Raw genomic sequence first — 27,481 nt, forward strand, 5'->3', positions numbered from 1 at the left:
GTGTTGTTATGTGTCCGACTATTATCTGGTGCCAGGCAGTATATCGATAAAATGTGCTATTGTAATATTGCTTTTTAGTTCTAACAATATTTCAGCAATATGTGTGATAGACAATGAGCATTACATCCGAAATGACAGTGAAATAGCATTGGAGCTGTGGTAAAGCAGCTTATTTTTAGCTTTTTTATTTCCGTTTTGTGCAGTTTATTAATCTTACCCAGGATCTGAGAGTTAACAATAGTGTGCACTCTCCGAGGAAAACTACCTTTTAAGATATAGTTGTTTTAATTTTAGTTAGGGAACATAATTTCATCATATTTTATCAAGCTGCATTGTTTCCAGGCACCCAGTTTTGACTTCATGCATTTTTATATTTCTACTTAAAAAGTAAAGCTATGGAAAGATATAAATATCCCCCATTGGAAAGTAAACAAAGTTTACCTTTTAAAATTTAAGATGCACACTCAAACCTTAAGGACCATGTTGTACGTTTGAGGGTACATGTACATTATTTGTATCTTGGGGGACTGAAATTTATGGTGCAGTGCCCTATTTGGGCAGTCATGGTCTGGAGGTTAGAGAACCAGCCTTGTGACTGGTTCAATCCCCTGAGCTGGCAGTAGTGAAGTGCCCTTGAGTAAGACACCTAACCCCCAGCTGCTCCCCGGGCGCTGTGGATAGGGCTGCTCACTGCCCCCTAGTTCACTTGAGTGTATGTGGTGCTTCACTGCGCAGATGGGTTTAAATGCGGAGGTGACATTTTCCCATTGTGAGATTAAAGGATAACTTATTTTCCTAAAATCATTCACTGGGTAGTTCACCACTGATGGTGGTTGGTTAGTGTAGTGGGTAACACCTCTGTCTTCTACGCTGTAGACTGGGGTTCAATCCCCCGCTTGGAGAAGCCCCCAACACTATACCAATAAGAGTCCTTGGGCAAGACTCCTAACACCACCTTCACCTACCTGTGTAAAAATGATCAAATTGTAAGTCGCTCTGGATAAGAGCATCAGCCAAATGCTATAAATGTAAATGATTTGTAGGAACAGTTTAAAAGCCATAAATGGGGGGGGGAGTTTTCCTTTTTAAAATGTGCTTTCTTTCTAGTTAACCTATACAGTGCTGTGTAACATCCCCTTTGGTTTTTTGGTTTAAAATGGAAAACCGTCCAGTCAAAACAAGCTATGTTGGATTTGTGAGACACTGTTTTAGTGCTAGGGCTGAAAGATCAATAATTTTTATATTGAAATTGCAATTTAAGAGTTGTCAATATTTTTTAGTTATAGCATACATTATAAAAAAAAGTCTTATGTTTTAAATGAGTAAATTATACTTACTAACACAGAGCTTGTAAAGTGCTTGCAGATAAATTAGACCAATCAGAGGAAAACTTCCAAGTGTTGTGGCATTATGACCACAACTTGGTGGATGTCTGCAATGATGTCCAAACAAGTTTACATAATTAAAAAATTTGAAGTAAACTGCTTCCTTTAAAATGTTAAGTTAAACACTGGTGAACAAACCAGCAATTTTAGGCTTAATGTACTTAAGATACTATATGCTGCATGTTAGAATGACTTAATTTTTTGTGTTAGATAAACACATTTCCACACCTCAAAAATTCATATTATTTTAACTGAGTTACCGCCGCTTAAAATCTTAATTTGTTTATAAATTGTAATAAGTAGCTACATTGCTATTTCTCATAGTTTAATATTGAACATATTCTTAAATGCTAATGGGGCAGTCATGGGCTGGAGGTTAGGGAGCTGGCCCTGTGACTGGAAGGTTGCCGGTTCGATCCCCAGAGCCGACAGTCCATGACTGAGGTGTCCTTGAGCAAGACACCTAAACCCCAACTGCTCCCCGGGCGCCGTGGATAGGGCTGCCCACCGCTCCGGGCAAGTGTGCTCACTGCCCCCTAGTGTGTGTGTGTTCACTAGTATGTATGTGGTGTTTCACTTCACGGATGGGTTAAATGCGGAGGTGGAATTTCCCCGGTTGTGGGATCAAAAAAGTATCACTTAACTTAATGGGTTAACCCTTAATGTTGCCTGTAGTACCTTCCTGGCACAGAACCACACTCAGCAGCAGGGAGAATGCTAACTCACCCTTGTAGCCGATAACCCAAAGCCAAGTGGCTGAACAAAGAATATAAAAAATGTATATACAGAAGGGAAAGTAGGCTGAGTGGAGTGAAAACATGAAGGTGAGTAAAACAAAGTGGTAAGAAACACCAAGTATGCAAATAGATGGAGCCAGGAGGCCAATATGAAAGAAGTAAGTTTTACCCAAGCACGACTGTGGTAAACAATCAAACGTGTCACTGTAATGAAACAAACAGCTCACTTAGTTATATACATTTGTTGATTAACATTTAATGAGAGAAAAACGATTTAAAACCAACAGCAGTGCAGTTTCATGTTTTTGAATGTGGCAGTTTCAAAGCTGCCATGGCAACAGACTGAATTGCAATGAGTTGATTCAGCTAAAAAATGCCGTATGAGTGTATGAAATAAATAAATGTATGTCTGTCTGTGAATGTCTGTAAATGTAGATCTATGTCAGTTGTCATGATAAGCTTATGTAGTGGTCACATAGCCTTATGAACACCATCTTACCAGGCATTCTGTTAGTACACCAGCACTCAGGAAGCATGAGCATGTATTAACTGTCGTAATATCTTAGTCAGATACTGTGGTATATCTGGAAAATATTGTGAAATTAAATTTCACTGTGTAGCACTACTGTTATGATTATGTACAAAAAGGGTCAAAAGTTCATTGCATAGCTGAAAACAGGAGCAGTCTTCTTGAAAACTGATTTTCTTTGTACTTCAGATATATGATGTTTTGGGATCTGTACTTCTCACTGGAATTGGTGAGCAATCTTATCACCAGGCTCTGTCAGGGACTCGATGGCCTTGCTTAAGTTTTCCATGGCAACCCCAGGCCTGCTCGAGCGCTCTTGACCTGCCCTCATTTGATCAAAGATGGGACGTACGTGCAGCCGCCTAATAAGGCCTAGTCACGAGGGAGGAGGAACCACTCGTCCACAGCCATTCGCAGCTGACAGGAAAAAATGATGTGTATGTCTTATCATGTACCAAAGTAGTTTATCGCAGCTTGTAGATTAGCTGGTTCACTCTGAACGTCCAGCTATTGGTTTCTATGAGTGGTCGTCTGACGTGTGTTTGGCAGCATGCATTAAAAATGACAATGAATGTTGGAAGGAAAAGCTGTGTGATCACTGTGATGATTGTGATGGATCCCCAGTGATGATTATGCCTGTCCTGTAGCAAAGATGCGACCGTCATGAAGAAAACTCAAAATGTGCTTTGTTTAATTTCAGAGTAATTAAATGATGATTGCATTTATTGAAGGAAAAAAATATTGTTCAGCCCTACCATGTCAAAAAATAACTGCCACTAAATCAACCAGTTAATCAAAGTCATTTGACTATTGGGTTCAATTTCACAGCCACACCCAGGCATGGTCCCTGCCAGACCTGCTGAATCTAAACATCACTTAAATAGAACCTGTCAGGCAAAGTGAAGCAGCTAGAAGGTCTCAGAAAGCAGCACATAGTGCAACGTTCTAAAGAGATTCAAATACAGATGCAAAACAGTCATTGAAATCTGCAAGTCTGGGAAGGGTGAGAGGTATTATTCAAGGACAAGAGGAACAGTGGAACAGTGGCCTACCACAATTTCACCAGGAGTGCATTGATGAACATCTATATGATGTACATGATTTCACAATGAGAGAGACACCAGGCAAAAATGGCCCTGTTACATCTGGCATGAAGCAAACACCACATTCCACCATAAGGACATTGTGTCAACAGTGAAACATGGTATTGGTAGTGTGATGCTCTGGGGCTGCCTTGCTTCTGCAGGACCTGGACGACTTGTCATAACTGTTGAAACCATGAGTTCTGCTCCCTGTCAGAAAATCCTGTCCACTCGTCAGTTCATGACCTAAAGCTGAAGGGCAGTTGGATGATGCAGCAGGACAATGATCTGAAGCACACCAGCAATTCCCCTTTGAAGGGTTCAAAAGAAACAAAATTAGGGTTTAGGGGTGGCTGAGTCAAAGTTCTGACTTGACTCCCTTTGAGATGCTGTGGTAAGACCCTAAAAAGGCAGATCATGCTGGAACCCTCCAATGTAGCCACATTGAAACAATACTGCAAAGAAGAGTGGACCAAAAATCCTCCACGGCAACATAAAAGACTCATCACAAGTAATTGCCAGCATTTGATTGCAGGTGTTACTGCCGAGGGCGGCACAGCCAGTCATAAGGTTTGGGGGGTGGGCAGTTACTTTTTCACATGGGTGATATAGGTCTTGAATAAATCATGAATATTTTAAAGCTGCATTTTCGCTGTTGTATTGTCTTGATCTTGCATTAACATTTGTTGGATGATCTAAAACATTTAAACATGACAAATTAGCAAAACAAACGAAACCGAGTGGGGGCAAATACGTTTTCACAGCACTGTAGATGGGTTTTCAGACTGGTAATGGTGAGGTACTCTCAGAACTGCTGCTCCTCAGGCCAGCAGGAGGCCTCTGATTAGCTGGCCAGATTTGGCCTGACTCTGTATTTCAAACTGCTGGGACATCTTACTCCAGCACTTGCAGTTGAGCCATTACGGACTGGTCGTCTTAAGTGTTTCCATTCATGTCTCTGAAGAGAAATAATATCGCTTTCACTCTCTCTCCTCCTCCAGACCTCTCTGTGGCCGTTCAGAAGTTTTCTCAGTCTCTGCAGGAGTTCCAGTTTGAGTGTATTGGCGATGCAGAGACAGACGATGAGGTAAACATTGGTAAGTGCAGCCACTGAATGACACTGTAAGGCAGACGGATGTCTTTTTCACTGCCCATATCCTACCCATATTATGAGGAACAATCGTCAAAACTACTTCATATCAGCATGAATCACAGGAAAGACGACTTAACCTTTTAGACCCTAGGCAACAGGTCAGTTTTAAGTCTTGTAGCTTATTTTATCACAGGTCTCGCACATCTGGACACTCCAGAGCACTTTATTTCAGAACCAATATATTGCTGGTGTCAGACGACAACCTTGTATCTCCATTTTTGTTTTTTTGGTTTTTTCAGTTTGTCACACAATTTGAAAAATCCTGTTACTCTTTATATTGTGTGTAAATTTCATGATGAATTGACCAAAAGAAACAGCCAAAATTACTTGGAAAAAAACTTTGGTTCCATTGTCTTACGTTAAAAGTAAAGTAGGTTTTTTCCTTCTTTTGTAAAGTTACCATTTTGGAGATATGAGGTTTTCTTCCGACAACAGTGATATGCACATGTTTTTGCACATGTATTGTAATTATACACTGTTACCTGCACCTCCTTGTACATTCATTATTGCACTGCCTTTTTTATGTCAGGATAGATCTTAATGCATATTTTGTGTATTTCTAATTATATATGTGCCTGTAGACAGTTTTTTTTTGTATATATTCTTATAAGATTGCATCACCCTTATTATTATAACTGTCCTGTGTTGTGTGACTGATACTGGCTGCTGAATATCCTTCAGGATCAATAAAGCGTCCGTCCATCCGTCCTGCACAAATCTGGTCCCACACATTGGTCTCAACCTGATTGGTTGGTTCCTCTGTCACTTATGAATTATGTTGGTGGTTAATCTAGTGTAAGTGTAAGGCCTTCTTTTCAGCTCTTGAAGGCCTAACCCAGTGGTCACCCAGTGGTTACCAGGCCTAACCTGCTGGTCCACCACTACAAGGCAGTAATTAGATGGGTCAAGTAGGATTGATCAGGGTTATAGCTAAAGTCTGCAGGAAGGTATATCTCAAGGAACAGGGTTGGTGACCAAGGGCCTAACCAATTGGAGAATTAGCTTGCTTATTAGTTTGGATACCTGCCTTGATACCATGGAGAAATAAATTCTTACCGGAAAGTGTTTTGTTTTCAACCAAAACTTAGACATAAGAATATTAGTACAGTACTTGTATAATTTTTAATACAACAAACATGATGATTCTATAAAATAAAACTAATTCTCTAAGCCTAGAACTAAGCCTAGAAGGTCCTGAGGGTTCCACACTGGTATCTACTATTGCTGAGGTTGGAACGAGACCCAAAGTGAAACTAAACTACATACCGTGTGAAGGCATGAGGCACACAAGAAAGTGGAGCACTTTGAGGACCAATTAGCCAAGGAGGTTCAGCCTTATAAGTAAAAAAATAGTGATTTTACTGTATCATTTTAAAGTAACTGGTAGCTAAATCAAATTGGAACATAGTTAAGCCCTTATCTTACCAATCTATGAAAGATTACTGAAATAAACAGTAATGTTTCTTATTCATACATTCTGGTTTGGTAAATGCAGTACTGCCCCCTGGTGTACACATTAATGGTACGTTGTGTTGGCGCACGCTTATGTGAACGTCTGTGCCCACACATTTTCGCAGATTCATAGATGCAGAAGTATAATTCACTCTTCTCCCCCAAATCCAAGCCCCCCATTCACCCACACCCTTGTGTAAAGCCTGTGCCGGACGGACGGGATTGTCATCCTAATTATGACCTTTTTCTGGCATTTCCGTAAAAGCTCCCCTGAGACACTGATCCCCTCTGAGCCCTGCTACGCTTCCTTATTCCAAAGGCAGGGTCAGGATGGACCTCTCATGACCCCCTCTCGCTCACAGTCATACACACTCTCACCATGTCACTCTCTGTCCTCCTCTCTCTGATAACTGCTTTCTTCAGTGTGGGCTCAAAGGCCCAGGTTTGGTCAGGTTGACCGGTAAATGTGGTCCAGTATGTGAAGCTACATTACGCATACTGATCTCCCAGTCAACGGCGGTGTCTTTGTGATTATCTGCCCCGCATGCATAATGGATCGTATCGATTTGCTTACATTACGGGCATCCGCATCTCTTCATCCTTTTAAGAGATCAGAGTGACTAATTGTGATCTGTGTCGGAGATTAATGGAAGCACAGCCTCGCTCGCCCTCGACAGGGACGGCAGAACAGATGCGCTGAGAGTTTGAACACCCTGATGGGCTGATCACTAATTCAGTCCAACTTCCTTCCCTCTTTTGCTCACTCATTCCCTCTCTCTCTCTCCCTCTAACTTGCTCTCATTCTTTCCCTATGTCTCAATCTCTCTCTCCAACTTGCTGTCTATTTTTCTGTCTTTTTTCTAACTCCTACTTCTCTCTCTCAGATTTTTGGAGGGCTGTTTGCTTTTAATGAGGAAAAATAATGGATTAATATTAGTGCTCTGTGTAAAAATACACAATTTACAATACACAGTACATAATTTATAATAAAGATGTCAGTAAAAAGTACAGCTCAACACAATAAAGATTAAATCTCAAATTCCTCTCTTCACATCCATTTATGTCTGCCTCCTCTTCCTTAGCTCATTATCCCATACTCCTCTCTTCCCCTGTGCTTTGTGTGTGTGGGACCAGCCCTCTCAGTCCATCTGTACATGGAACACCACTTTAGATCTCGCCGCCCTGGCTGCTCCACAAAGCAGCTTGCGCTGTCCCCCAAACACAGAGGCGTGAGCTTTTTTAATGGTTGTTTTAGGAGGTGGGTAATTACGGGTGTTGACTAAGTGCAAGCTTCTGCACAGTTAGCCTGGTCCAATCTGGCAAACTCCTATCCCCCATTTGATTCATGCAAAGTTCAATCTTGGCAAGGAGACTGAATACAAGTGTGTAGTTTATTACCACTGTTTATTACCAGAATGCCAGAAATCCTAATGTCTGAGGCAGGGGTCGAGACACTGGCAGACTGGTATGGTGTAGCCATCCTCATGCCGGAAATAACCAAGACTAAAGTATAAACCAGAACAGGCAAAAGAAAACTAGGGAACAATGAAACATTACCTAACTAAGAAACAAGAATTGGGAGTACAGGAATGGAGAAACAACAAGCAACAGGTGTAGTCAATAACAAAGGAGTAGAGCCAGAATATTTCAAGATGTGATCATAAGGATCCATGCACAAAAAAGTGAGTCAGTGAGTGGTCTTGGGGCCAAGCCAGTGAGGGGACCAGAAGCTGGGTCAGCAATGAAATATTGCAGGATATAAGGTGTTTAGATCAAGTTCGGGTACTAAGCCTGTTACAGAATCAACAGTACAATCCTGTGTGGATCTAGGGCCAGATTGCATTCAAGATTAGGAATAGTACCTGGTGCAGAGTCAAGTACAGGGAGAAGAATATGAGAAAGACTTATGAACCACATAGTTCCGTGGTAGTGACAGGGACAGAGATTGTGATGAGGACAATAGCACACACAGGAACATGGAAAGGAACATGAGCAGGAACAAAATGAGGGCCTGGAAATGTTGCTGCTTGGGGAATGGGCACCAGAGATACCTAAGGGATGGGTACCATGACCATTTGAGAGAAGCCTTGGGAACTGGACAGGCTCAAGGATGACAACAGAAGAGCAATCTGGGTCAATAGAAAAGTCAGAGGAAGACACTGTCTGTGACTGGTATTGGGCCTGGACCGAGGATTAAGGCAGAAGCTGGGACAGGAAGAATGACTAACAGAAGCTGGGACAGACCCTAGAGCAATGTCTGGAGTAAACCTCTAATGTAGTCGCAAGCTGATGTTAGATCTGTAACAGAGTAAGCAACTGGAACAGGATAGAGTCTGAAGTAAGGAGTCAGAGCAGGATTAAAAATCAAGATTTGGACAACATTTTTCTGTTGTCTTCCAGTGTTCCACATAGTTCCACAGGAGCAGGCCCTTAGGCTGTTATGGAGTCTTTGGAGAGGATTGTTGCTAGTACAACTTTGGAGGTTTGACTCCAAGGATTCACAGGATCACCTAGAAGCAAGGCTTTGGTCGGTAGGCCAAGGTGTGTTGGAAGATCTCGTTTTTTGGAGTAGATGGTCAGAAGTCTGGAGGAGCAGAGGACTAGAGAGCAGGAGATAAGAAGCATCTGGTTTGGGGAGCTTGACAAAAGCTTCAGGCCAGAATGTTCCAAGATATGATTTTCATGTTTATCAAATTGAGTTCATATGCTTGTGTTTGGTACAGTATTAATGTGATACTAGTGTAGACTATTAATGTTCTCCAGATCACCTATAAAGACACCTCATGTGCAGTCTTCATACACTTTGTGCCACATGACCCATTCTCTGTTAAACTCAGAAATTCTCATCTATCATCCTTCACTACAAAGTTTTGAAAGTGCGTGATATTGCTGATCCCATCCCGTCCCCTCTCTAAAAGGGTAAGATTGCTTTTGCTGAAGAAAAATGTAATTGTCTGCTGGAATCCATCTGGTCATCAATGAAACGGGGGCTTTCTGAGTGACTTGACCGGACCCCTGTGTGCCATCCTGATGCATCTGGGCTTCAATCCACTTTGAAGCTCCCGTCCAGCCCTGAGAAACGTCAGCAGCCTGTCGGCCAGCAAAGACAGGGGCAGCTGACCTCCTATCGATTTCATTCCATGGCTTCCTGCCGTGACATTCACAATCCACCACAGTTATCCTGAAATCAATCCCACAGCCAGGCCCAAGTGGCAGTAGAAATATTAATTGTTCTGAAAGTTGGACTCAGAGGTCCCCCTTTTATTTCTTTTTTTGTCTTCCATTCTTTTGTCTTTTTTTCTTTCTCAAAAAAAGGTCACGCTTTGTTAGAGCTCAGGGCTTTAAGTGGAAGCCAGTGTAACAACACAGAAGAGGAGGCTTGAATTTGGGAAGAAGTTGAACATTATTAACACGGTCACATAATTGCACACTTTAAGATAATCTTTAGTTGTGTCATAGTCTTGGACGTTCCAGGGATGGTCTAGATTAATGGAGAATGCATTAAGAAATTGCAAAGTGAGATTCAATGTCTGCCTCTATCATCAGACCCTTGCAGACTGGTTTTTGCAATCTCAGCCATTTTCCTGGCTATGACAAAAGCCCATTTCTGAGGATGACTCACCAGGCCTATTGCTTTTCCCCCCATTAACCTGTGAATGATACGCAAGCTATAACCCATCCCTCCCCTTTAGCTCTCACTTACTGTCCTAAGCAGCTAACCTTCATCCCACCCTCATTGTATAGCTTTCACCTCTCTTTCTCACACTGTCATTTCTCCTCCTCTCTCTTCATCTGTCTCGCTGCTCCCATCTCTCTCTTTTACTTTGTGCTTTTTCCTGTTTTTTCTCTTATGTTATCTTGGCTAAATGCTTTTTCAGTACAGGTGGACATATAAAAAGGACCACACAGACAAATATATGTGCAGTACCACACAGGGGAATGTATGAAGAGCTTCACATTTTGGAATAATAGTAAAGATAGTTGAAAGATTACACATAGTATTATACTCTGACCGTAGAATGTAAAACAAACCCACGAAATACATTACATTCCTCAATATTACCTCCTTTTTCCTCTCATTCAACTTTGCATACTCTTTGCATTCTCTCAAACATCTGTGTAAGGAGTGACCTTCATGAGAGACATTAATTTTTTTTTTTGTTTTGAAATAAATGTATATTTATACATCACTGTTTATATTTGTATTTAAGCTTATGAAAAGCATTCTCCCACAGCCCTTCTGCAAACACACACTGTTGGCTACACCTTGTACATGCTTTCTATGCTACCTTTAGCCTATGTGCTTTTTTTAGTCTTTGAATGATTTAATGAAATTCTGTATTAGAAATGAAACTAATAACTAATATGGAAAAATAATATAATATGGAAATTAATAGGGTAAAATTCGTAACTATTATACGTCTCATTTTGAAAATTGTGACTGCAACCACTTGCATTTGTGAGCTTCTGCTGGTGTGGGTTCATGTCCGTTTCCTCTTTTTGACACAAACAAAAGTTACTTCTATGCTACTTGCTTTAAACCGTTAAACATGTGTGAGTGAGTGAGTTTCAAAGCTGCATCCAGGTGCTCAACGGGTATCTTCTGTTGTTATATCCCTGGAATTCTATTAAGGCCTGTGGGAAAACATTTTATTTTCCAAATTTTTCAATTCATGAGCCATCGAGACACTTAGGTTATACGGAAATGTTCAACATCAACAGAATTTTTCCGGGTTTGTCACAATCTGGGAAACAGACAGAAAGCATAGACAGTGGGGATTGTGCTCTCCTGTAGTGTAATGGCTTATTAATACCTTAATAATGCAACTTTTTTACAGAAAAAAGGGAATAAACCATTATAATCTTCATATTGTTTAATGTTATTTAAAGCTGTTTAAAATTAAGTTAGATCTGTCAGGTTCTTCATCATTTGTCTCTCAACACTGCAGCTGTCATATTTGAAGCATTGTCATCTGGTTACTTGTCAGTCATCACTGATACCCGATTGCATTGCCCTATCAAACAGGTCTAATATACATAGAAATGCACAAATAGAGCTGTGTTATTCATGCGTGGCCTTAATAAGGGGCTCATCAGTGTGGGCCTGCTAAAAGCAAGGCACATAAATGGACAGAGAGAAAGAGTGTGGGAGATGATGCATGGCCTGCCTGCCCGCTCAGACGGCCTGATAATGACGTTGGCTGGCTTGGCAAGCACCATGGTGCTAAGTGGCCAAACACAGCCTGAAAAAAGGATAGAGAAAGGGGCTCTCTCCCTCCTTCTTCCCCTTACCTAATGAAGCGATAAAGGCATCATGGCCTTGGCATGTGGGCACTGTGCTGGGACTGCATCAGCTGCCCCTGTATTACAGGGCAGAGAAAAGTAGGTTAGCACCAGCTCTAATGAGAGGCCATTGATAGTGGGGCTGTTCCTAATTTCCTCTGGGTTAGTGTGGGCAGGTATACAGTGGGGTCCAAAAGCCTGAGACCACAAGAGAAAAGGCATCTACTTTTGCTTTTTTCATGATTTAAAGTTGTTTTTTTATTATTATAAATTTGATTCTTTGAAATTTTAACATGAATTTTAGAATTTGCCTATTGCTTTAATAACATTGTGTACTCAGGCTCCACGTGATTGTGCTGAAGCCTCTAATGAGTACATTTAAATCCACCTGAAAGTCATCTAAACATGTACTTCAATGTAAGAGGGTCATATATTGAAGATTTTGTCCATATATTACTTATCAGAAACTTTCTTTGTCTTAAATTTGACAAAACTCTAAAATTGTAAACAAAAAATCTAAAATGTGGCTCATTTTAAGGTTTAAATAAAACAAATATGTATTGTGTACTAAAATACTGCTTTTTGTGTAACACCACTGTGTTGGTTTTAGCAGTGTTGTTAGTTAACAAAATGTGGTTAACTGCAGAGCCTGTCATTTTCCTGGTTGCTTCAAATTGTTAGAAAATAAGCAATATTGAAAAAAAGTTATGTTTTTTGAGATTTCTTCGTTTCCAATAGCGATATTGAAACCTTGAGCATTGGCCGATACTGAGGCTGGACTAATATTGTAGTCAAAACCAATAAAGGTAAGTCAAGCAAAAATATTACAGAATATGAAAATAAAAAGAACGGAAAAGATTTGCTTTTATTTGTTCGTGGCACATTCATTATCATCCATTACCTGTGATACATACTAGTAAATAGTATTATGTTTTATAATATAGTTAGTACAATATAATGTTAAATAACATAGGTTTGGTATATTGTTTGCGTTATTATCATAATAAAGTCTTAGTCTTTTAACTTTTGTGAGCAAATGATGGGGATGTACTCCTTTTTTCTTTCCTCTCTAAAACTTATAGAGAATAACTACCTAAAGCCAACTGAATATAAAACACCCATTTTATTACGAAACGAAAACACAGTAATAATAACAGTTCGATCTGCCCTCAGGAGACGTTTGAATTTTGAAATGAGTGAACATTAGATCTTCGTGGATTACCACGAATAAAAAGCGGCAGTGAACAGATTTGATTTAGACCTGTAGGTTTGAAGGTTTTGTTTGCTGTAATTGATTTTTGCTGATATGGTACATAAAAATGTTATGTTACCATTTGCCTCAGATGGAGGCATTGCACTGGGCTGGTCTCGAGAACAGTTTCCGAGCCCACTGTACCCGAAGACCTACAGAGGACAGAAACTATTAATTTACTTGAGATTTCCTTGAGATTGTTCCTGAGTACCACTGGCCTAAAACATTCAGGGAATGTTTTATTAAACACATATTGCTATATGCTTACAGTTTACTCATGAAAGCAGGAAATCTTAGACGCTCTTTGTATTATTTTATTAAAATAATTTTTACGGAGTTTATCACTTAAGAGACGCCATCTGTTTATAGTTTATAGCCCAGATTTGTGGAAAAATGGGTCGACTTTCAGTAGAAAAAATAATTGAGTTCAGCTTCTTTTACTGTAAGGGTTTAAAATTACACCACCATCTATTTGACTGGAAAGAAGACAGTTATAGCTCTCATATGACACCCTGCTTTTGAATGTAGCTTATGAAATATGAAAATTATGAAGAATATGGCAAAGTACATTTTGGAAACACTGGTGGTCTCCATGAGTTGAAAAGGTTTAAAAAATACTAAGATGTTAAATGAGCTATTTTTAATTGAAGCACTTCACTAAAGATAAACATCTAAAAGTTGGCTATTATGCTTAACTAGTTAACTCCATACTGGCCAACAGGAAGAAATACATGGCCAACAGCATGAAATGACAGTGTGAATGTGCCATATTGCTATAGGATTGGATGAGATTAATCTGATTCAGCCATTATTCTGAGTTACCCATTGATACTGATATCCCATCTCTAGTCAGTTTTCTTTCTGTACATATGGTTTCTGGTTCCATAGAGCACTGTCTAAAGGTGGGCTTATACTACATGCTTCTTTGGCCTGACGTTAACCCTGATTTGGTCTTTGACAGATTTTCAAGGTTGGGTGCCCAATCAGAAGCGATTGATGATGCAGATGATCTGTTTTTTTAAAAGTGAAACCCATTAGTCTTTGTACACATTCATCTTTGGCCTTTTTTGGATCTTTAGCTACTTAAAAAGCTACCCAAAGGTGGGAAGCAGTCAAGCACAAAATACAGCACTTAAAGCCCCTCAAGAATTCTATTAGCTCCCAGTGTAATACCGTGCACTTGCTCGGCTTGAGATGATTATTTATATGACGTATACCATAAGTCTAGACGGATTGAAATTGCAAGTGACTCTTCAAGCTGTGCGGTATTGATTATATTCTTCGATTCCATTGTTTGCCATGCCTGGATCTTAAATGGCGTATCATTAGCATAAATAGTGCGAGTGGTAAATCAGTGCAAACTGTGTTTGCTTAATGCTGTGTGTATTGATTTGTGTGGATCATGGTATTATGGATTTGATCTTTGTCCAGGTGATGCAGACAGATTAATAACTGCATGTTTTCCCATTCCAGCGCAGTCCTTTAAGGAGTTATCCCAGCTGCTGAACTCTGTGGAGGAGGAGAGGAGACGCCTGGTAAGCAGTTTTCTTGTTCCCCATTTGTGTTGTTCCTGTAGTACATCCACACTTTTATTTGTCAATGCACTAAGAATAGAATTTGTTCCTTAAACTTTTGTTCATTCAAGGGGCTTGATGGATAATACAAATGACTCGTAAAGAGAAGTTAAATACGCTTCTGTTATTGTGATTCTGTGAAATGTCTGCTGCAGCCTCAGCTTTTGGCTGCAGTCAGGTTAAAGACATCCTTGATTGGTTCTGACACTGATGCGAAGGAAGCTAATAAAGCTGATTGAAAGCTCTAAAATGTATCAGACACACTGGATCTGGCCCTGTTATCAAGAGAATTCGATTCCACAGCAATCCATGTCTAGGAGAGCAGTGTTGGCCTCATCCTGTGGCTGGGTAGGACTCCCCATCACTTACACTACATGCCAAAAAATATCCAGACCCCTCTTCTAGTTAGTGATTTCACTTGCTTTAAGGATCTATTTAAAGATCTGCGTCTGTTGCTGACAGGAGTTTGACTGTGCACACACAGCTTGTATAATCTACATAGAAAAGCACTGCCAATAGATTGGGACAGTCTGGAGAAGCCACATGTAAGCCTGCTGTCACCACACCCAATACCAAGCATTGACTAGAGAGGTACAAAGCACCCCAGCACTGGGATGTGGAGTAGTGGGTCTGTGTTCTCTGGAGTGATAGAGCTCCAACTAACACCTTTGCAGTGAGTTGGAGCAGCATTTGTGGTCCAGGATCAATCTTCCAATATCAGTACCTGACATCACTGGTTTTATACACCTGTGGCCATGGAAGTGATTGGAACACCTGAATTCAATGATTTAGATGGGTGAGTGAATACTTTGAGCAATATAGTGTATGTTTCAGAATAAAAAGCTCGAGAAAACATGCAGACAATTCAATCAAACGCTAATTCTGTAATTCAACAGGCCTGTGGTGAGGTCACTGATATATGTGAGTAAGTATTGTTAGTACAATTTGCTACTATGAAACATGAATGCCTTCACTAGAAGGAAATGCCTTCCTGCTAAGGAAAAGGACAAGGACATGACTGAGAAGGCAAAGAGAGCACGCTAACTGCTCTAGCTGATTTTGGCTTGGTCCAAAAGCACACACACACACACACACACACACACACACACACACACACACACACACACACACACAATTTCTGCTTCTCACTCAGGATTGCGGGAGGGTGCTGGAGCCTATCCCAGCGGTCATTGGGCGGAAGGCAGGACAGGTTGCCAGTCCATCGCAGGGTCCAAAAACATTGGAAGTATATTTCTCTGACAGACTAACATGTTGGCATATCATCTACCTGGTGAAGAGGACAACAAGCCCTTTTCAGCATCCAATTATTCACCGGTTAGCTATGTTGGCTCGTTGAAGAGGCAGCCCCTGTTACTCACCCAAAACGAAAACCTACCGATATCCCTCGATATTGTTCCTTGTGCTGCTAAATGTTTGTGCAATCACTTAAACAGGGTTCTAGGTAGGCCTTGAAGGTAGAACTCAGTGTCAAGAGTAATTTATCTACTTAGAGCATCTGCATCTGATAAAACCTGAAACATTCATATGATCATTGCAGTTGGTGTATTGTGCATCCTCTGTTTTTAGCAAACTAGATATTCACCAATGTCATGGAAATTAATCAAACATAGCTCGCAAGTGGCTGTCATAGCTAATGTACAGTGGATATAAAAGGTCTTCACACCCCTGTTAAAATGCCAGGTTTTTGTCATGTAAAAATATCAGATCAAGATACAGATTTGTTTCCACCTTCACTGTGACCCATAATCTGTTCAATTCCATTGAAAAACAATTGGAAAATAAAAATAACAACGGAAATGTTGTTGCATAAATGTGAACACCCTCTTGTAAATGGGGACGTGGTTGTGTTCAGAATTAACCAATCACAGTTAAGCTCAGTACACAACTACCATCATTTAAAGAGATGCTGATTGATCGCTTATAAAGTTCAGCTGTTCTAGTAGGATTTTCCTGACATTTACTTAGATGCATTTTAGAGTAAAAGCCATGGTCTGTATAGAGCTCACAACACATCAAAGGGATCTGATTGTTGAAAGGGATCAGTCAGAGAAGGGTACAAAAACATCTCCAAGGCATTAGATATAGCGTGGAACATAGTGAAGACGGCCATCAAGAAGGGGCTGAAGTGGAAAGCTGAAGATGAAGAGGAATTTCACCTTTCAGCACGACAATGACCCAAAGCATACCTCGAAAAATCGACAAAAGAATGGCTTCGCCAGAAGAAGATCAAAGTTTTGGAAAGGCCCAGCCGGAGCCTAGACCTGAATCCCTTAGGAAATCTGTGGGTAGACCTGAAGAGGGCTGTACACAGGAGATGCCCTCGCAATCTGACAGATATGGAGCACTTTTGCAAGGAACAGGGCAACAATTGCCAAGTCAAGATGTACCATGCTGACAGACTCCTACCCAAAAAAGACTGAACGCTGTCATAAAATCAAAGGGTACTTCAACAAAGGATTAGGTTAAGGGTGCGCATATTTATGCAACCACATTATGTTTAGTTTTTCAGTGGAATTGTACAGATTATGGGCCACATTGAAGATGAAAATAAATCTGAGATGATTCATCTTGGTCAGATGTTTTACATGGCAGAAACCTAGTATTTTAACAGGGGTGTGTAGAATTTTATGCCTGCTCTAGCTAACATGGACATGCACCAATGCTTTGGGCAAATAGTATTTGAATGCACGAAAGAGAAATCATACTATTATGTTGCGTTATTTATGCAGATAACCATTCTTCATAAATTAGGATGTTTTTTTCCCAGCATGCACTCACAGTAGTTTTGTTCTGGAAATGGACCTGCATGTGCTGGTCTTCACCCTCCTAGCTTTATAGCACTATTCGAGGGTAAAGAAATTAGACATGACTACACTAGAGAGAAAGTTGTGTAGTTTCACAAAAACGCTGATTTACACATTTCTTTTACTAGTGAATCCATCAGTTTTATTCTTCTTTAGTTTTGAGCTGTGTGGCTAATGTAGTAGCTTATAGCCACCAGAACCACATTGATCTGAGTGCAAACTAAAGAAGGAAACTTGGTGAAAATTAGATTTTATTTTGCTGAACTACTGAAAAATATCCTGCTGTCTCTGTCTGCAGATGAAAAACAGACAGGCTGATAGGTGGGATCGGAAGCTCCGCCAGTGGAGCTGCGCCATGAAAACAAGCCGCCAGCATCAGTCGCTGGCATGCTGCACCCTGCAGCTCAGTGTCGGGCACAGTCTGTGTATGTCTGTGGGGGTGGTCTGCCCTCTAGGCTAGATCAGTGCTGGAAACGTGTGGCACAGGGAGGTGCAACCTAATGAAAACAAATACGTAATGTGGTGGTGAATTGAAACCACTGGCATTAGTAAATAAATACTAATGGGTGTAACACTCTGGCATCAAAAGACTTTGATCACAATTATTTAAGATTCAAAGCGTCAATTGCAGTTTCACAATCTGATAAGAATGTTTTGGTAGTGTTTAGAATTTCTCTACATGCAGTACTGTGCAGAATTCAGACACCACCCTTCATATATTAATATGCACCAGCCATTAAGTGCAAGTTAAGGAAGGGGAGAGTGAAAAGAAAACATTTCGCTGTTGTCGGAACAAGTTACCATCTCCAAAATGGTAACTTTACAGGAAAAGGAAAAAACATGCTCTACTTTTATTGTAAGTCTATGGATCCAGACTTTTATTCAAGTAAATCTGGGCAATTTCTTTTAGTCCATCCATCAAGTTACACACAGTGTAAAGACATTTTCAAAATATGTCAAAAACTGAAAGACGACAAAAACGGAGATACGAGGTTTTGTTCCGACAGCAGCTGTATAAAGAACCTTAGCAATATATAATCGTTCTTGGTTCCTTCATACTCAATAAAAGTTTAAGCCTTAAAGTTTGAAGTTTTTCCTAAAAACACGTTCATCTGGGCTGTAAGTGTTTTTGCCTGTAAAAATATATTATACTTTTATATCATTAACATAAGTACTATTAATACTATTATACTACTAATAATCAGTGTACACACGATCACTTACACACTTCATTTGTTTGATCATAAATCACAACTGCCATTATGTATAGGTTGTTGATTTTTCAGGAGGTGTTTCTGAGGAGGATGGATTATAAGATAAACCTCTTGCATTAAGAATGGGACAGACATGGGAAAGACAAATGAAAATAAGTGAAAAAAGTTTCCCAAACTGGAATTTCAAAATGATTAAAATATACAGAGAAAATTGGACTCCTACTCTTCACCTGCAAGACCTAGGAGACCACCAAAGCTGTCACCATCAGATAAACAGTAAAAATCAAAAGATACCAAAAAAAAAAAATAATTCCATTGTGCCACTGTACTGTAATTCTGATCAGATGGGTTATGACTGCGGAAAACGACATGCTCATGCCGTTATGGCATCAGTAAGTTTCTTGTGCTAGTGAGATCCAAAAGGCCTCAATCACAATCCTTGCATTTTCCAAGTCTCTATTTCCTCACTGTTATTGCTTTGGTTGTCATCTGTTGGTCTGAAACAGCACAGGATTTCATCAAGTAGCAACAGCAATGTTCCCATAACTCGTAGAGATGCTCATGGAATGGGTCCATGGAGATGGGAGAATATTCACAAACGCTCGTTTGAAATCGCAAACTGCCCCTTTCTGAAAGACGAGGCCTTTCAGCACACTCACCTACCTCGCTCTTAACGGCCCACGTGATTGGGGCTGGAATGTCTTTTATGGACTGTTACCAGTCAGCCATAGTAATTCTCAGAATAGCTGGACTAAATCTTGTTTATGGCCAGAACAACGACACATCAGGGGCTGACACACTCCGTAATCACTACAATCAGCCAGCAAAATAAATAAATGCAGCACAAACACTTCGTCCTTTATTCTTTTTCTTCTGCTCACCCAAATCGTCCGCTTGGAAAGCGCAGCGGTGCTCTCTCTTCCAAGCGTGGGTTTCATTATTCAAGCCTAAGGGGCTTATTGAATCTAAGTTAAATAAATAAATGAATTAATAAATAAATAAATAAATAAAACCGAAACGGTCAAAGCAGCCGCAGGAAATTCCATAAAAGGCACAAACGATTTGTTTTGCGGCTTTGTCTGTTTTGTCTGTCCAGCTTTCACATCTCTAACCCCAGCGCTGTTCTGAGGCAGCAGGTTAGAACCATGTTCTGGCTTTTGCATCTGCAAGATGTGTGAGATTGAACCAAGCCTGGTCTGTTCTAACCGCTTTAGTGGAAATAATGGTTTGTTAAATTCTGTCACCTTACGGAAAAACTTCATTTAAGCAGCTGTTGGTGTAAACTAATGGGCGCGACCTCCATCCACTGAACTCTGTCTTGTCACAATGAAACAGATTGTTTTACCGCTTTGAGGAAACAGTTTAGACCCTTTTCCTCGCAGGTCTAAAGCACTTAACTCTTTTTCTCTTTGTTGTGTAGATTAGATTGCTTTCTAACCACAAACACCCATATAACACAGTGAGTCCATGTGTAATTGGACAGTGACACAGTTTTATTTACTTTGTACAAACCTCAGTTCCAAAAAAGTCGGGACAGTATGTGATATGCAAATAAAAACAGAAAGCAATGATTGGTAAATCCAACTTAACACTACAACATATTTGATGTTTTACTTTACCAACTTTATTGCTTTTTCTAAATATGAGCTCATTCCGAAATTGAGGAAAGTTTAAAACTTTCCAACAAAGTTGAGGGGCAATTTAAGACTTTGATCCTTTCGACAGATTTCTGCACTGCTATAATGGATCTGTAGTTTACAAATATGGGCTTCAGAAAAAGCTAAAAGAGGTACACCTTTATATTCTAGAAGAAATATCAAAGCATTTGATTTGGATATACAGTACTGTGCAAAAGTCTTAAGCAAGCAAATTGTTTAAAGCATTAATCTGGAGCGTAAGACATTTAGATTTACAGCATTTGGCAGATGCTCTTATCCAGAGCCACTTAGTTTTATCATTTACCACAGGTAGGCGAAGGTAGTGTTAGGAGTCTTGCCCAAGGACTCTTATTGGTATAGTGTAGGGTGCTTACCCAGGCAGGGATTGAACCCCAGTCTACAGCAGAGGGGTCACCCAGGACTATTTTGCCTGTAACAATATATTACATCATTAGAATTAATACTCATAAACAAAAATACGGTGTACACACAAACACTTACACTTCATTTATTTAATTTGCAAGTCAAAACTGCCATTAGGTACAGGTTATTAATTTTCAGGAGATATTTCTGAGGAGGATAGATGTAAGATAATCCACTTGCATAAAAAATGGCACAGACATGGGAAAGGCGAATGAGTCAGTGAAAAAACAGAAGACCTGGGAGACCACCAAAGCTGTCACCATGAAACAGCAGATAAACAACATCTTTGAGAGAGAGGAGAAAATCAAGCTGCTTCAGATCTGAACACATCCACAGGTGTTTCGGTCCATTCTTCCACTGTGAGACGACGACTCAGTGATATGGGTCTGAAAGGATGTGTAGCTGTCAAGAAGAACCTCACTGAGAAAAGGAGATGGACACATCAAACAAAGAAGCTGAACAATGGACTGACCACCCCAGAGTCCAGACCTCAACATCACTGATGTTTGGGATTACTTAGATTGTGAAAACTACCAACTTATAAGACTGAACTTTGGAGATGTGGAAAAATATCCCTGTAGATTTCCTTGAAAAGGAAGTGGAAGCTGTAATAAAGGTGAAGGGTGGACACACTAAATCCTAAATTATGCACTAGTCCATCAGTTTCTCTACATACATTATTGACCCCCTTTCACCTTGTTCAGTAGACAGGAGCCCCACAGAGCAGGTATTATTGGGGTGGTGGATCATTCTCAGCAGTGACACTGATGTGATGGTGGTGTGTTGGTATGTGTAGCGTGGGTCTGTGTGTGTATGTGCAGGAAGAAGTGCTGGTCTGTTCATTGTGCGTTTTAGGCCTAACCTAGTGTTTGTTAATCAGGACGTCCTAATCCAGGGCCAGGCTGAGTTAATGAGAAACCAGGTGGAATGCAGGATGACTAGAATCCAGCAAAACCTTTGAGGGGAGACTTTTTCTCTTCGAGTCTGTCTCGTTGACTTTGGCTTGCGTTCAGCTCGTCGTCACCCAACTTTGCCTTGGCCACGCTCTTCTTAATAGAATGGAATAGCTGGTAGGCAGGAGTTATTTTTCCAGGGACTGGGGCTCACCATTAGACCACAACCTGAACAGAAACAGGAGTGTTTGAAGTTTCAAAGTGCTCACCGATGCCAGATCTAACAGCTCTCCACGTTGTAAATTTTGGAAGAGGGGAATATGAGAAGGGTTTAAAGGCAGAGGGGAGAGGACGGAGTCTGCAAATACTTTCCATACTCTTTTGAGCTCCATCAGTTCTGGAGTCAGGTATAGAAGGTCATGAAGCAGATCATGGTTGTGTTCACATGCACATGTATTTACATGCACTTAATTATCCAATAATGGCAGAAAATCAGTAATTAATTCAAAGGCATTTACATGTCCCAACTCTGGGTTTGCATGAGTCAGGCAGATTTCTGGCAGATAATCAGATTTCTGATGTGTAATCGACCAATAACTTGGAGAATAAGACATAATGTACATGTAAAAGTCATGCTGCAGCTTGTTTTTTTTTAAGTCATTTTACGGGAAAATATGAATCCCCTAGAAGAAGAAGAATATTTAAATTCTTCATTTCAGCCAGCATGTATTTGGTTTCAGCCTTGCTCCAAAACAGTTTGTGTCTGTTTCCAGGACAGCACTCTGTTTTCGCACATGTGCAGAAAAATGAAAGAAATCAGAGTAAGGGTACACATGCGCTGAAAAAGTGATTACTGGGCTAAAAATCCAGCTCTTTTAATCAGATTCCAGAATCCCATCCAAGAACTTGGAGTATGCTGTTTATATAACCATGAGAATAATAACAAGATATCTGGTGAAATCAGTGATTATGTTGTTGTGCAGAACTCCTTGTTAAAGTTCTGATGGGTCCTTCTATTGACACCACAGTTGAAGTCCAGCCAATGAGATGCTGTCAAATTTAAACAAGAAGTAATACAAAGATGTGAATGTACATCACTATCATCATCAGCTCATTCGGTCCGTTTGATAGAAACAAAGAAAAGAAATTGGAAAGCTTTATATAGTTTGCCTCTTAGTGGTTTGCTTGTACACCCTGAATGATGAGATTACACCCTGAATGCAGAGAGATACTACAAAAATACCTTTGTTACTGTTGCTCAATCTGGAGCCATAGTTCAACAGAAGCACTGATCTAAAAGAATGGTAGCGATCAAATCTTTTAGAAGTATACTACAATTGTTACTCTTACAGTTCCCTATTTTGGAACCATAAATAAAGAAAAAGGGCAGCAAATGTTTAGTTTTTTTTGCTAAATAATTTAAAAGTACTATCTCTGCTGGAAATGAAAACTACAAACTTTGCTCCCACCGTTTGGGCAATCCAGTTAAATGTGGAATGAGTGCAAATGCTACACCTTGCCCCACAATCACTAAAAAGTCTGGTATATCAATACATTAACAGTTAATTCAGTACAGTTTTATGTTGCTTAAACCAGACAAGCTTTGAAAATAAATTTGACTAGAGAAAAGAGGCTTTTAAATGTAGCACATTCCTATTGTATATGAGGAGGCATGGAGTCCTCTCATTATTTACTTTTAGAGGTTTATTTGTAAGAAGTTTGTGTTAAAACTAACCCCCCCATGTGGAGGCTGTACTATGCCTGGCGAGATGACTCATTGTGAATTTCCCCGCTTGTGAATTTCCCCGCTGTGGGACTAATAAAGGATTATCTTATCTTATCTTATCTTATCTTATCTTATGACGATGAAAGATACTGATACAAAAACCATCTTTAAGCTGAATCTTGAAAAATATTTAGCCAATTTCTGTAAGATATTGTGGGAATATTAGAAGATGACCAGAAGCACATTACACTTGAATTTACCTCTATAAAAAATGCTTGTGATAGGTCATGTTCCACCCATCACTATAGTACATGGCATTTATTCAAATCTTTTGTCAGTCAAATGTTCCACTAAAGTGGGAAGAGGCTTTGTTCACATTCCTTTTTTAGATGTGAGACTGTGCTTGAACAGCAGAGAGACTGAAATCAACCCCACACCCCACCCACCCCGTTCCCCTCCCTCCTCTCACATCTGGACTCAATCTCCAGCCCAGAATAGACTAGAAAAGACACTGAGTGATAAGAAGTCTTTTAAGAGCTGCTCCAGCTTCTGAAGCCCTCCCTGAACCTCTGAAATGCATGTGTCTCAAATTTGCTGCAGCTCCTTCCTGTTGTGGTACTTTTATTAACTAACATATATTTAAGGTGCCACTGCCGATTACGGAGAAGGTTAGCTCGTGTTAGGGACAGTGGGGTGGCTGCTAGACATAAAGGGCTTTATTGTCGGTTGAGTTGGCTTCGAGCCACGTCTGGAATCAGTGTCCGTGTGTTCGCAAGCCACCCAAGTGTGTTATTGTAGGGCACAAGCTTATCAAATTGCACCATTTCTTTAAAAGATCAGCCTCGATTGCTTGCCAGCTAGCTGCCTCAGCAGAGGAGAGAAAGAAAGAATGACAAAAAGAAAGAAAGGGCGAGGAGAAAAAGGTAGGAGTCTGCCCTGTGTGGGTCTTGGTCTTTGCTTTTTGTCCGTGTGAAGGAGAGGAGAAAGAAGCTGTCTGGGGTTCTGCATGGTTAAAGATTGTTCAGGGCTGCTGAGCTCTGATGGCATTCCAGCCTGCAAGGCCAGCGGCCCGATGTTGTGCTAATCATACCCTTTAGGGAAAAGCCTTTTTCAAGCTGCCTCACAAAAGACCCCACCACCCCCTCCCCACCCCCGTTTAGCTGTTGATAATGTTCTGAATGTTACATTTTGTTTCTTCTTTTTTTTTTTTTTGATCCAACCAGGTGTTATCTTCCTCCAGCACCTTGCCTAAGCAACGCTCCCACCTTCTCTTTATTGCCTCTCGTTCCTCATGCTCAGCCTCCGTTTTAAGCAGACAGCGGCCTCGACTGGATGAATAGCGCCGTCTTAATCGCGAGTTACGGCGCCTGCACGTTGCCACACTCCCTTAGTTACATGCCCCTTCAAACCTGGCACGACTTAATTACCCACTCAAAGTCATATTAAGTCTCAATTTGGCCGGCTTTGCATTTGAAGCGGCGCTTTGCCACCTCGGCGCAGCTTAGGCCTGTCACACGGCTTTACTCAGGGCTAGCTAAGCCCCATAGAGGTCGCTGAACTCATAAGCCTGATTCAGCCATTCCAATCTCCTGCTGCTCTGTTTGCGTTCTGATGCTGTTCTGGAGTATTCCAGTCCCTGCATTACAGAATGGGAATAATACGTGGCTGCTGTTGCTTTTCCCACTGCTCTCTCAGTTTGACACAGATAGGCTTAACTTTAGCTAGCGGTAATTTAATGTTAGTCGACTACCTATTGTTTAGTTATTTGGGGAATTGAGTAAGATGAGGCCTTTGACAACTATTACATTTACATTTACGGCATTTGGCTGACGCTCTTATCCAGAGCGACTTACAATTTGATCATTTTACACAGGTAGGCGAAGGTGGTGTTAGGAGTCTTGCCCAAGGACTCTTATTGGTATAGTGTAGGGTGCTTGTACAAGCAAATAAATAGTAGCATGATCACAGTTACTTAAGCTGCAGTTATTTAAGGTGACCACAATTATTTTCGTCACCTGCTCGTTTTCACAGACGTGTACATGTTGCTATGAGCAGTTGTGCATTTTGGGTTGAGGCAAATCAGTTAAGTTTGCTAATGATTGAAGTCACAAAACCATTATTAGCTACAGTAGCTGCTTATATGAAAGCCATGAATACTTTAACATTTGCTAACAGTAGCTAGCTATTTATAAAAGTCACCAACATATTAAAATTAGCTTGCTAATCGCATAAACATTAATATTAGCTAACAATAGCTAGCTAATACTCAAAGTTTTAAAGAAGTAGCTGTCTAAGTATCAAAGTCATAAAAACATTAATAGTTGTTAACAGTAGCTGGCTATTATCACCAAAACATTATCAGATTAGATTGGATTAGATTAAGTCTAACTCTTATAAGACTCTTATTAGTCCCACAACTGGGAAATTTCACTTCTACATTTAACCCATCTGTGAAGTGAAACACCACATAGTGAGCACACACACACACACACACACACACACACACACACACACACACACACTCTAGGGGGCAGTGAGCAGATAACAATACCTTGCTATTTCTCACAAAAAAATTTAACAGTAGCTAACAATAGATAGCTATTCATCACAAAAACGTCAATTTTAGTGCAGAGTATCTAGATATTTTTCATAAAATGTTAATATTAGCTAACAGTAGATAACTACTTATCACAGGAATATTAATATTAACAAACAGTAGCTATCAAATGGTAAAAGTCAAACAACAGTAGCTGCGTAAGCATCAACGCATTAATAACATTGCCATTTACTAACAGTAGCTATCAAAGTCACAAGATTGTTAAAATTAGCTAACAATAACTAGTTACATCAACACATCAATATTAGCGACCAGTAGCTAGCTATTTATCATAAAAAATTATCATTAAAATTTATCATTAAAATTAGCAAACAGTAGTTAGCTATTTGTCACAAAACCATGAATATTGACTAACAGTAGCTAGCTATATCAAAAATATTAATATTAGCTAACAGTATCTAGCTATTTATCATAAAAATATTAAAATTAGCTAACAGCAGCTAGCTCCTTGTCACAACCATGAACATTAGCTAACAGTAGCTAGCTATTTATCATAAAAACATTAATATCAGCTAACAGTAGCTAGCTATTTGTCATAAAACCATCAATATTAGCTAACAGTAGCTAGCTAATGCTGAAAGTCAATAAACAACAGTAGCTGTCTAGGTATCAAAGCTATAAAAATGACCATTTGCTAACAGTAGCTATCAAAGTCACAAGATTGTTAGAAGTAGCTAACAATAGCTAGTTACATCAACACATCAATATTAGCGACCAGTAGCTAGCTATTTATTATAAAAACATTAAAACATTAAAATGAATATTGACTAACAGTAGCTAGCTATATCAAAAATATTAATATTAGCTAACAGTAGCTAGCTAATGCTAAAAGTCAATAAACAACAGTAGCTGTCTAGGTATCAAAGCTATAAAAATGACCATTTGCTAACTTTAGCTATCAAAGTCACAAGAATGTTAAAATTAGCTAACAGTAGCTTGTTACCTCAAACTTTAATATAAGCTAAGAGTAACTATCTTGGTAACACTTTACTGTGACAGGCTACTGTAGATGCTCAGTCTGTCTTTAAGTGCTTAATATTTGATAAATGCTGGACTCAGAATCTATTCAATCTAACCCTAACCATGAATCCAGCCCTAACCTTAACTACAACACAAAGCCTACTCTTAAACCTAACCCTATCCATAATGGTGTTGATGATAGTATCTGTAGTTCATCAAAATAAATGACTGCGGTTTATCACAAAAAGATCAATGTTAGCTAGATAATGATCAAAGACCACAAAAACCAGTTCATATTAAACTTCATATAGTTAATTATGGAAAGGTCCACTCTTAGATTTAAAAATGACAAAACCTCATTTATGCTGTTATAGTCATTGGCATCTTTTGTTTGATTAAAGATGTAGCCAATTCATCGAGATCTGTACAAAACTATATGTGACAACAGAATTTTATTTGCCAGCTTAAGATAATTATTACCTTCACATTAATGTTTGCCCTTTTGGCCTGTGTGTAAATTTCATGAAGAACTGACCAAAACAGCACACATTGATTTGGAAAAAATTCTGGTTCCATTGACTTACATTGAAAATAAATGTTTTTCCCTTCTCCTGTAAAGCTACCGTTTTGGAGATGCGAGGTCTTCGTCCGACAGCAGTGATGTGTGTTGGTAGGCAAATAGAGTGTCCAGGTAGGGAGCAGTGTCCAGATATGCAAG

The 27,481-nt window shown here is 39.8% G+C and overlaps 1 protein-coding gene across 4 annotated transcripts in view; it reads left to right on the forward strand.

Moving 5' to 3' along the window:
• The window catches only part of LOC108429891 (rho GTPase-activating protein 42), a 182,803-nt gene that overhangs the window by 37,271 nt on the left and 118,051 nt on the right, over window positions 1-27,481 (forward strand). For all 4 annotated transcript variants that reach the window (XM_017701956.2, XM_017701957.2, XM_017701958.2 and 1 more), the window contains exons 2-3: window positions 4,735-4,830; window positions 14,347-14,408. In XM_017701956.2, the coding sequence (XP_017557445.1) occupies window positions 4,735-4,830; window positions 14,347-14,408 (158 nt within the window). The remainder of the gene's footprint in view (window positions 1-4,734; window positions 4,831-14,346; window positions 14,409-27,481) is intronic.

The sequence above is a fragment of the Pygocentrus nattereri genome, chromosome 7 (genome assembly GCF_015220715.1).
Source record: "Pygocentrus nattereri isolate fPygNat1 chromosome 7, fPygNat1.pri, whole genome shotgun sequence".
NCBI classification, from domain to species: domain Eukaryota; kingdom Metazoa; phylum Chordata; class Actinopteri; order Characiformes; family Serrasalmidae; genus Pygocentrus; species Pygocentrus nattereri.